Below are 12,822 nucleotides of genomic sequence, written 5' to 3'. Positions count from 1 at the left end.
TGGAGAAAAAACATTAAAGAATAAAAAATCATTTCAGAACACTTTTAATTGTTTAGAAAGCATCAGGTAACACTGAAATATAATGTTTGGTTGGTAGTTTGGGGCTCTCATCCTCCTGCTTTGCAGTAGGAACAAAACATTTCTAGTATGTACAGACTCGGTGATTGCTCTCAATCCAGTCAGAGAAATGTTTACATTATCTGGAAATCAGAAGATTAAATAGCAACAACCAGCCTCATATATGCATTTTTAGTATTGCAATAAATAACTGAATCTAAGTGAATTTCATTGTATTTTCAGTGCTTTCCCTACCAAGTAACTGTAACATCATGTTTTTATTCTCACAAATATGGGAATGATCGTCAAAAATATCATTAAAATGCATAGTTTTATGTAAAACAGTATCAAAATTTCTGGCTGGCCAAGCGGCCGGCTATGGGAGCACCCAGTAGCATTTCTTTTCATGGGGCCCAAACTCCCTGGCTGCGCCCCTGCCCACCACCAAATAACCACCACTGAAGATTCTGCAATGGTTGGAAATTTTAAAATCTACACAGTGTGGTTTTACCCAATCCTGTAATCATATTGTGATATTGAAATCAAAACACTATTTTTGTAATCACAGTAACTGACTCTTCTCAGCATGCCAGCAGTTAGATTGCTTTACCCATAATGAGAAGGCTCAAGAAAAACACCATGACAAAAAATATCCACATAAAGAATCGGTCTAAAACTTTGGCCACCTTTTTCCACTCGCCAGTCCGTTTCTGCGTGGCTCTCTGATCTCTGTAGCAATTGGCCACATACTCAATGCTATGCAATAGCTGCTTCTCGTGGCTGGGAGAACTGCAGGAAACCTCTGACACATTCTTGCATCTTCTCTGACCACCGACTGAATCACCTCCATCTGTGCTCATGTAAATGTCGGCCTTCCACATGCTGCAGCGGTTAGGGTTATTTTCAATGGATTCCATTGGATTTATAATCTGATCAATGTCATTTTGTTCCTCTGTGGGTCTGGCCACCACTCCATCTGGGCCCGTCTCCATTTTGAATATAGAATCCTCTCTGCCTGGTCGGGATTGACCACTTAAGGTACAGTTGCCGTACTTCACAAATGGCTCCTGTTTCTCTGATTGTGCAGACATGCAGTTCTCTCCAACTTCATAAACAAAACACATTCTAGCCAGATACTGTAGAATGACTTTCTTAGCCCATTTGGGAACAGGTTTGGCATCCGGGCCACAGTGGTGTATGTTCATAATGAAAATGGTCAGTGCAGTTGAAGCTGTGATCATGGTCATGGTTGCAATGTAATACTTTCCTGTAAAAGAAGTAAGACAGGGAAACTCAATGTATAGAATTCTAATGCTAGCTGTAAGTTCATGGAAATTGTATTGTAGCTCAGTAAGAAAAGATTAGCAAATTAGTTGTCCCATAGATACGAAGGCAACATAAACTCCTGCTGCTTATCCTAATGCATCAGTGATGAGCTTTGTTACAATCTCTGATCAAATCATCATCAAAATCTATTGATATATATACTAACAGTTGTACTCAAAAGTTTATATGCCCTGGCAGAATTGTTGATTTTTTTTTTTTTTTTGTCCATTTTTCAAAGAATATGAATAACACAATTTTTTTTTTTCACTCATGGTTAGTTAGGGAACCCGGGAGAGGTCATTTAAAGTGATATTTTTTTCTGGCCATGATAATTTGTGCACACGTTTTCCTTTAATTGAGCCTTCAAATTAATAAAACGAGCACACGCTTTCCTTTCATTCAAAATGAACTCCATAATATGACCTAAATTGTCATCCTCACGACGAGGAGACGCTTCGCCCTCAGCATCCTTTTTAATGTGCTTAAACTCCAGATGATGCCATGCTGATTATGTTCTACAAGTATATGTCCTTGTGCGCTCAAACCATGATGATATACCCTGACCAGATCCATTTCTAATGGGTAAATGTATTATACTGTCTCCTGGTTTGTTGACTAATAGCCAACATTTATGTGTCAAGACAATACTGAGTGCACGTTTTACAAATTGTGGCCACGTTTAAGAAGATCGTGCCCTTGTTTTCCTCAAACGATGCTTAAAACATGCGCACAATATAATAAAATGTGCGCACAATATAATAAAACATGCGCACATTCTCTCCACATGCAAAACATTTTACAATGACACTTCCAGGGCTCCGTAGTTAGTGGTTGGGTGAAGCCATTTATTGGCAAACAACTGTCTTTACTCTTTTTTAAATCATAATGACAACAGAACTACCCAAATGACCCTGATCAAACGTTTACATACTCCGGTTCTTCATACAGTGTATTGCCCCCTTTAACATCAGTGACAGCTTGGAGTCTTTTGTGGTAGTTGTGGACGAGGCTCTCTGATGATAAATCTGCCACTGAATAAAATGTCTTGGACTTTATTTACATAAATTACATAGAAATGCTAACAGTATGGCACTCTATGATAAATCTGCATGGAGTAGACAGTTCTCAAAAACTGAGTGACTGTGCAAGAAGGAGAAGAGTGAGGAAAGCCACCAAGACACCCAGACAACCCACAATAAGTTATAGGCCAAAATGGCTGTGAATGGAGAAAATGTGCACAGTGCAAGTAAAATAGAAGCAATAATAAAATAATAATGTTGTTGGTCTTTTGGCTGCTCCCATTTTTGTTTGGATTCACCACAGTGGATACAACCAGATCTGCATTGGTAATTGGCACAAGTTTTATGCAGGATGCCTTTCCTGATGCAACTCCAGTTTCACCTGGAGAAACACACACAGCCGCTGGTGTTCCGAAGAGGTCTGTCATCCAAATATTAACCAGGTCCTGCACTACTTATCTTCTGAGATCAGATGGGATCAGGCTGACAAAGTGCAGGCCAGCTGCAATAAAATAAAATAAATAATAATAATAATAATAATAATAAAAATAACAATAGTGTATATATGATAACAAGAAACTAAACAATTTATAAATGCATCAAGACAGTTAATTAACATACAAAAATTATGTAATTAACAGGAAATAAAACAGTTATTCTAAAAACTGCTGAGGTCTAACGTCAAACGTTCTAAAACATTCTGGAATCACACACCATTCCAACTCATTATAGAAACTTTGCACAATTTATTACCACGCTTGAAAAATGTCTGCTATCTATTTTATAAACACTACCCAAACTAGATCCCGTGGATCTCCACATGCAACATACTAGTCTAGCTTTACCTCCTGTTAGTAGTTTCCAGTTTTGTGTCTCTGCACTTCTGTGATTTTTGTTTGCTGGCTTTTATAACCACTGAAAATGTGTTACCGCCTAACCAGATTATATACCATCATGCCTACGTATTTCCCAGTGTTTGCCTCTGTGTTATTGATCTATGCTACCATTCCATGTTTTATCATTGCCTTGCAAGTTGATTTTGCATTTGTTCGCCTACTATGACAGATCTCTGTGCATCACACCTCCGCTTGGGTTTGTGATTAACTCTTCTACATCTCCCTTTAAAGTCCCCATTAGCCTGATTTCCCATGTTCCCAACCACTGCCCAGGTAAGCCACAAAGCCTAATACGTATATTTATTAGATGAAAATCCAATCCATTGAGTCAGTTTTAACTGACTGATGGAAATCCAATCCAATTTTTTAAGTGTACACTAAAGTGTACAGACTCATAGGATTGGATTTCCATCTAATAAATATATGTAGTCTCAGCTAAATTAAATTAAATGATCTTGCATGGATGCGCTTTGTTTGAGTTCAGGCTACACATATTTATTAGATGGAAATCCTACTTATACAGTAATTGAATTGAGTTCATCCAGTGAGTCATTTTTTTTTGAGTGTACATGGCTCTGTGTGTGAACACAACAGGAGTAAAATCAGAGAGACCACTTTCACGTATGTATTCATTATTATTCAGTCTTATTGAGACATACAGTATGCAATGTTTTGTTTTTTTGTGAACACACTGTGGGTAAAGAGGTGGAGACAGACATGACTTTTTTGTTAATGGCAAAATACAACAATTTGATTTGAAAGTCAAATTTAAGCCACATTGTAAATTAGTTGATAATTTGAATCTCCCAACATGTCAACAGGATCAGTTTGGATCTTATGCTAATGGAAAACATCTCACACAGTCCATGTTCAAAAACTGAAATTGTTTGAAGGAAATCCACATAATAAATCCAACAGTGTTGCATAAATAAATATAAAGAAGAAGCTAGAGTAAAATATTAACTTTTGTTATTTAATGCCTGTCTGTCACCTTTGATGAACTTTTAAACAGTTTCAACATGTTTACAATTTGTTCTTCTTTTGTTAAAAACGTGTAAAATGTTTTAAAGTGTCTTTTATGAAATTTTTCACTATGAGTGTACGCCAATGATAGAATGATTTAGATACTCTTCAACCATGTTAAATGGATACATATTTCAATACCATATTTTACAGTGCCTCTAAATCAATGTTGCAGTGACTAATTATGTCTGAATCTGAGAAACAAGAAAAATGGAATATATTTGGATTTTTACAACAAATAAATTTAAGGTTTCTTCTTGACTTCTGAAACATTGTGTTTTACACCTTCACAGTGGAGTTGAAATAGAGATGTGGCATGTAGTGTGGACTTTCAGCTTTAATGTGGGGGTGGTCTAGTGTGGATGGTTTAAATCGACTAAAAACTGCACATTAATCAACAACAATCATAAATACCAATAAAAGTTTTCATCGTTTATAATAGAAACCATCGGCGGAATCAGCCAGAGGAGAAAATAAAATACAGGCGAGTGCGGACAGAGGAAAACATGAACACACTAAAGAAGGACTTACAGGAGCAAAACTGGGAAAAGGTATACAGTGAAAGTGATGTTGATAGTGCATATGAAACTTTTTTACAAATATTTACCTCATTATATGATAAAAATTGTCCAATTAAACAAGACTACAGAAAACAAAAAATCCAAGCTCGACCATGGATGACGAAAGGGTTACGAAATGCATGTAATAAGAAAAATACACTGTATAGAGAATTCATAAAACTAAAGACTAAAGAGGCAGAAAATAGATATAAGAAATACAAAAATAGATTAACTAATATTATACGGGTATGTAGAAAGGAATATTATAGTAACATATTATATAATAACAAAAACAATATTAAAGGAATATGGGATATATTAAATAGCATTATCAAAAATGGTAATAAAAAACAGAGTTACCCTCAGTATTTCATTGATAATAATGTCAAGAAGGAAAATAAGGATGAGGTAGTCAACGGTTTCAATAATTTTTTTGTAAATATTGGACCAAGCTTGGCAGAAAAAATTCCCAATTCCCAACCTGAGGATTGGGATAATAATCTCATAGAAAGAAATCCCTGTTCAATGTTCCTCACAGCAGTGGATGGAAAAGAAATTATAGACATTGTGAATAATTGTAAATATAAAACATCTACCGATTTAAATGAAATTGATATGGTGGTGGTAAAACAGGTCATTGAATGGATTGTAGAACCATTAACATACATCTGTAACTTATCATTTCAAACCGGTAAATTTCCCAATCAAATGAAAATAGCTAAGGTTGTGCCGCTGTATAAGACTGGGGATAGACACCACTTCACAAATTACAGACCTGTTTCTTTGCTTCCACAATTTTCCAAATTATTAGAAAAGTTATTCAATAATAGATTAGACAAATTCATAAATAAACATAAATTACTTACTGATAGTCAATATGGATTCAGAGCACATAGTTCAACATCACTTGCATTAATAGAATCAGTTGAGGAGATTACAAACGCCATAGACCACAAATTACATTCAGTTGGAATATTTATAGACCTTAAAAAGGCTTTTCATACAATCAATCATGACATATTAATCAGTAAACTTGAACAGTATGGGATTAGGGGGTTGGTGTTGCACTGGGTGAGAAGCTACTTAAGTAACAGAAAACAGTTTGTGAAGTTGGGGGAATATACATCATCATGCTTGGACAATGCTTGTGGCGTCCCACAGGGGTCAGTATTGGGTCCAAAACTGTTTCTAATTTATATAAATGATATTGTCAATGTTTCCAAAATATTAAAATTAGTATTATTTGCAGATGACAAGCATTTTTTGTTCAGGGGGGGATTTGCAGGAGTTACTGAGGAGGATCAGTATAGAAATGGGAAAATTGAAAATATGGTTTGACAGAAACAAATTATCATTAAACTTAAGTAAAACAAAATACATGTTATTTGGCTATTGTAATACAGACATATAGGTTCAGTTACAAGTCGAGGGGGTAGATATTGAAAGGGTACATGAAAATAAGTTTCTGGGGGTGATAATAGATGATAAGATAAACTGGAAGATGTTGTATGGCTGGGGGGCCTGGCTGCCTTTTTGTTTCTGTCTTTTGTTTTTCCTTCCAGGTGGCTTGCATTTGGGACTGAGTGGCTGTGTAGCTGAGTTTATCAGGACCTCACCCTGATCAGCTGCGGCTCGTCAGGACTCACAGCTGTGGTGCATCTACATGGATTGGAACATGGTGGCATTTAAGACTGGAGTACACAGTGTGTATTTGCCAGAGACTCGACCTTGTGACCAGACGGGTGAGATCGTCGTCTCGGGAGCCATCTCATCATCAGTGGATGCAGAGAACGTCCAGGTTTGATGCATGGTCTGTGAAAGAGGAGAGGGTGAGGTCTCACGCTCGTCAGCACACTTCCTGAGGTACGTTAGATTTTGTGACTAACATTTATACAGTCAGTAAATGTGGTGTCCCTCACACCTTATTATATTGAGCTGTATGTTGGTCGTTTAAATCAGCTTCCGCTGCAGTGAGTTTGTGAACTGGATGTTCCATGCCTGCAGGGTGGGAAGCAGATTAGTAATTAAGCCAGGAAGTGTTTGCTGTTTGTGCACCTTTGAGCGTTCTCTCTGTGTGTTGAGTGTGGACTCACATAATGATTCCTTCTTTCACAGACTCGGTTTGTCGCGGCCACCTGGGGGGTGTCGGCGGGGTCCTTGGGTCCGAACCAGTTCTGGCTCCGGACCGTTAGCGCTGCTGGGAGCGCACCGCAATCCACCACGCCAGACCGTGCACTTTTATATTTTTCACAGCACTGTTATGTTCATTAAACTCTGTTATCCTTTGTACCGTGCTCTGCTTATTTTATACTGGGTCCTTCAAACGCTGGTTGGTTCTCCGGGCTGCGTCCGACACATAACAGAAGACTCATATAAAACATATACAAAGTAAACTGTCAAGAAGCATTTCAATTCTAAACAAAGCGAAACATATTCTGGACCACAACTCACTCCGCATTCTTTACTGCTCACTGGTTTTACCATATTTACAGTACTGTGCAGAGGTATGGGGTAATACTTATAAAGGTACAACACAATCACTATCAGTAATGCAGAAAAGAGCTATAAGAATTATTCATAATACTGGCTATAGAGAGCATACAAATCCACTATTTTTACAATCCAAATTCTTAAAATTCACAGACTTGGTTCATTTTCAAACAGTACAAATCGTGTATAAAGCAATAAACAATTTACTTCCAGCAAATATTAAAAATATGTTTTTTAACAGATCAGGGGATTGCAGTCTGAGGGGGAAATTTAATTTAAAGCATCAGTGGGCACGAACAACATTAAAAGGTTTCTGTATTTCTGTCTGTGGGGTGAGGATGTGGAACAGATTGGGAGTGGGGCTCAAGCAATGTCCAAGCATGAACCAGTTCAAACAGCGGTACAAAAATATGTTTTTTTCTAGGTATAGGGAGGAGGAAGGGTAATGAGGGTTAGGGTGTTTTTGTTTTTTGCTTCAGCTTGTAAATATATAGTATTTTGTATGTAAGTAGGTATGTGTAGGTGTATATTTATGTTTGTGTATATATATGTGTATATGTATATATACTCAACAAAAATATAAACGCAACACTTTTGGTTTTGCTCCCATTTTGTATGAGATGAACTCAAAGATCTAAAACTTTTTCCACATACACAATATCACCATTTCCCTCAAATATTGTTCACAAACCAGTCTAAATCTGTGATAGTGAGCACTTCTCCTTTGCTGAGATAATCCATCCCTCCTCACAGGTGTGCCATACAAAGATGCTGATTAGACACCATGATTAGTGCACAGGTGTGCCTTAGACTGTCCACAATAAAAGGCCACTCTGAAAGGTGCAGTTTTATCAAACAGCACAATGCCACAGATGTCGTAAGATTTGAAGGAGTGTGCAATTGGCATGCTGACAGCAGGAATGTCAACCAGAGCTGTTGCTCGTGTATTGAATGTTCATTTCTCTACCATAAGCCATCTCCAAAGGCGTTTCAGAGAATTTGGCAGTACATCCAACCAGCCTCACAACCGCAGACCACGTGTAACCGCACCAGCCCAGGACCTCCACATCCAGCATGTTCACCTCCAAGATCGTCTGAGACCAGCCACTCGGACAGCTGCTGAAACAATTGGTTTGCATAACCAAAGAATTTCTGCACAAACTGTCAGAAACCATCTCAGGGAAGCTCATCTGCATGCTCGTCATCCACATCGGGGTCTCGACCTGACTCCATTTCGTCGTCGTAACCGACTTGAGTGGGCAAATGCTCACATTCGCTGGCATTTGGCACGTTGGAGAGGTGTTCTCTTCACGGATGAATCCCGGTTCACACTGTTCAGGGCAGATGGCAGACAGCGTGTGTGGCATCGTGTGGGTGAGCGGTTGTCTGATGTCAATGTTGTGGATCAAGTGGCCCATGGTGGCGGTGGGGTTATGGTATGGGCAGGCGTCTGTTATGGATGAAGAACACAGGTGCATTTTATTGATGGCATTTTGAATGCACAGAGATACCGTGACGAGATCCTGAGGCCCATTGTTGTGCCAACATCCAAGAACATCACCACATGTTGCAGCAGGATAATGCACGGCCCCATGTTGCAAGGATCTGTACACAATTCTTGGAAGCTGAAAATGTCCCAGTTCTTGCATGGCCGGCATACTCACCGGACATGTCACCCATTGAGCATGTTTGGGATGCTCTGGACCGGCGTATACGACAGCGTGTACCAGTTCCTGCCAATATCCAGCAACTTCGCACAGCCATTGAAGAGGAGTGGACCAACATTCCACAGGCCACAATTGACAACCTGATCAACTCTATGCGAAGGAGATGTGTTGCACTGCATGAGGCAAATGGTGGTCACACCAGATACTGACTGGTATCCCCCCCCCCCCCCCCAATAAAACAAAACTGCACCTTTCAGAGTGGCCTTTTATTGTGGGCAGTCTAAGGCACACCTGTGCACTAATCATGGTGTCTAATCAGCATCTTGATATGGCACACCTGTGAGGTGGGATGGATTATCTCAGCAAAGGAGAAGTGCTCACTATCACAGATTTAGACTGGTTTGTGAACAACATTTGAGGGAAATGGTGATATTGTGTATGTGGAAAAAGTTTTAGATCTTTGAGTTCATCTCATACAAAATGGGAGCAAAACCAAAAGTGTTGCGTTTATATTTTTGTTGAGTGTATATATATATATGTATGTATGTATATATGTGTGTATGTATGTTGATATATATATATTGATATCGGTTTAGGTGTGTAGGAATCTATGTGTATATGTGGCAAAGGGTATTACTGGTTGTGGGGAAGAAGGGGTAGAGATAAATAAGCTGATGCTTCACCCTACCCCTTTTCGGACATGTTGGGTACACAGTAGGAACTTTTTTGTTGTTGTCTTTACTGACCTATCTTGTAATTGTTGTTGTATCAAATGTTCGAAATAAACAGTTTTCATTCATTCATTCAAAGTCATGAAAGTAGTGATGCAACACACAAAAGTTGCACTGTGCACAGTTACTCCAGTCACATCTTAACTGGCTCATTTAAACTCCATTGTTGCGGTGTACAGGGGCCAAATTACAAAAATTGTGTCACTTTCCAATGATTGGACCTGAGTATAATTTGTGACACATTTGGAAGGAGATAATTCACTTTTATTGGTCTTACCAATAAGTGGCACATTCTCAGAGGGTGGCATAATCTCTGCAACCAAAAGCTGAAAAACAATGAGAGCCAACATCACTGTGACACCCAGGGACACCTTCTCTCCAGACTCTGCAGGCAGGTAGAATCCCAGTGGAGCCAGGAAAGAGATCATCACACATGGTATGAGCAAGTTGAAGACATAGAAGGAAGCGCGTCTCTTCAGCTTCAGAGTGTAGGTTACATCAGGATAAGGGTCAGCACAGCAGCCATACAGAATGACGTTCCTCTTAGCTGGCATACCGAGCACCTCCCACTCTACATTTTCCACCAGGTCAGCCAAGTCAGCACTCTCCAGGGCATTCAAGATGTCCACTTGGTTGCCACTGTAAGTCCACGAGCCATATGTGAACCTGCACTGCTGAGCATCAAAGGGGAAAAAGGACACGTCTACTTTGCACGAGCTCTTGGTAATAGCTGGGGAATCCCATGTTATTTGGCCATCGTGTCGGATCACCACATTGGTGTCCATGGGGCCAGTGAAGTGATCATCAGCACTGAAAAAACATTGAAACCTTTCACCAAAACTGTTTAGACTTACAACCAATAAATACATGATCAGCCATAACATTGTGACCACATACCTAATATTGTGTAGATAGAGAGAAATTAAGCTGCTGTGAACAAAACATGTTTCCTCACATGTCACTATCTGACACGAATGGGCTACCTAACTTCTCATGTAGTGATGCAAAGAGGCCAAGCATCAAAATGCGATGCACTGAGAGAATGTGTAAGGAGTTTTGGAGATGATCTGGCCCAGTTGTCTTACCATCACAAACTGTCCTGAATATGCAGTCACTCACATCTTTATGAATCCCCATTTTTCCTGCGTCAACTTCAAGAACAAAATGTTAACTTGCTGCGTAATATATGCCTCCAAATGACAGGTGCTATTGTAACAACATAATCAATGTCATTCACTTCACCAGTGGTCTCAAGTTATGGCTGATTGCTGCATATGCAAAAGAATTACAAACACACACACACACACACACACACACACACACACACACACACACACACACACACACACACACACACACACACACACACACACACACACACACACACACATATGCAGCATATCTTAAGAGTGTGTTGGAGGTTACACAAGTGTCTGAGAGAGTGATGAGTGTGAAGTTGAAAACTGATGAATATCATCAATGCATATGCCCCACAGTTAGGTTGTGAGACAAAGGAGATAGAAGATTTCTGGAGCGAGTTAGATGAGGTAGTGGAGAGTGTGCCCAAGCATGAAAGAGTGGTGATAGGAACAGACTCCAATGGGCATGTAGGTGAAGGGAACAGAGGTGATAAGGAAGTAATGGGTAGATTATGGTATCAAGGACCGGAATGTGGAAGGGCAAATGGCAGTTGATTTTGCAAAAAGGATGGAAATGGCTGTGGTGAATACCTACTTTAAGAAAAAGGAGTGCAGGGTGACATATAAGAGTGGAGGAAGGCGCACACAGGTGGACTACATTCCTTGTAGGAGATGCAAGCTAAAAGAAATTGGAGACTGTAAGGTTGTGGCAGGAGAGAGTGTAGCTCAACAGCATAGGATGGTCATTTGTATAATGAGTTTAGAGGTGAAGAAGAGAGTGAGAGCTCATCAAAGGATCAGATGGTGGAAGCTGAAAGTGGAAGACTCATACACACACACACACACACACACACACACACAGTCATCTTCAACCGCTTAGTCCAATTAAGGGTTGTGGGGGCTGGAGCCAGCAGTCATAGAGCGCAAGGTGGGGTACACCTAGGACAGGACGCCAGTCTGTCACAGGGCCACAAACAGATAAACAAACACATTCACACCCACTCTCACACCTACGGACAATTTAAAAGATTCCAATCCACCTAACTTACATGTCTTTAGATTTGGGAGGAAACCGGAGCACCCAGAGGAAACCCACGCAAACACGGGGAGAACATGCAAACTCCACACAGAAAGGCCACAGGTGGGAATTGAACGTATGACCTTCTCGCTGTGAGGCAACAGTGCTAACCACTAAGCCACCGTGCTGCCCAAAGTGGAAATTATGTGAAATTCAGTGAGTAGGTGAGAGAGGCATGGGATGGAGAGGAAGCAATTTTGGACAACTGGAAAAGTATTGCAGATGTAGTGAGGGAGACAGTAAGGAAGGTACAGGGTGTGACATCTTTACAGTGGAAGGGAGACCAGGAGCTTTGGTGTCCAGGAAAGCATAAGGAGAAAGAGGCTGAGAAAAAGGAATTGGGACAGTCAGAGAAATGAACACAGGAATACAAAGAGATGCAGCATAAGGTGAAAAGAGAAGTGGCAAAAGCTAAGGGCCCCTTCACACATAACATGATTGAAACCGAATAGTGCACAAAGAAGGAACTGCATGCCATTCGTGAAAAATCGGAGCTGCCTCCAATGCACCGTACACCTGTCGCTACAACCAGTGGTGGGCACAGTTCCGATAATCCGATAACCGATAATTATCGAAGAAAAAGTTTTCATTATCAGATTATCTTTTCAGATAACTTTGAAAACCATTATCGGACTAATTCTGATAAATTTTTGTCCGATAATTTTTAAACCGTTAATGTGGTAAACAAAGCTTAACAGCTACAAACATTTATAAAATTTAAAATCAGTTGAGCACCTACCTGTTAAACGTTTTGTAGCAGATGTGTAGTTCTACTCTCTGCAAAAAGAGGACAGCTGCTTCTAGAATAAACCACTCTATCCTCTGCAGGCAAAGGA

At 39.8% G+C, this 12,822-nt stretch overlaps 1 protein-coding gene across 1 annotated transcript in view; it reads right to left on the bottom strand.

Annotated features, from left to right (window-relative positions):
* Positions 1 to 559: 559 nt before the first annotated feature.
* Positions 560 to 12,822, bottom strand: part of chrna10a (cholinergic receptor, nicotinic, alpha 10a) — a 42,477-nt gene continuing 30,214 nt past the window's right edge. The window contains exons 4-5 of the mRNA XM_034168381.1: positions 10,047 to 10,579; positions 560 to 1,324 (exon numbers count right to left, since the gene is read on the bottom strand). Coding sequence (XP_034024272.1) covers positions 654 to 1,324; positions 10,047 to 10,579 — 1,204 coding nt within the window. The 3' untranslated portion in view covers positions 560 to 653. The remainder of the gene's footprint in view (positions 1,325 to 10,046; positions 10,580 to 12,822) is intronic.

The sequence above is a fragment of the Thalassophryne amazonica genome, chromosome 4 (assembly GCF_902500255.1).
Source record: "Thalassophryne amazonica chromosome 4, fThaAma1.1, whole genome shotgun sequence".
NCBI lineage: Eukaryota > Metazoa > Chordata > Actinopteri > Batrachoidiformes > Batrachoididae > Thalassophryne > Thalassophryne amazonica.
This window is presented reverse-complemented; position numbering and strand designations above follow the sequence as displayed.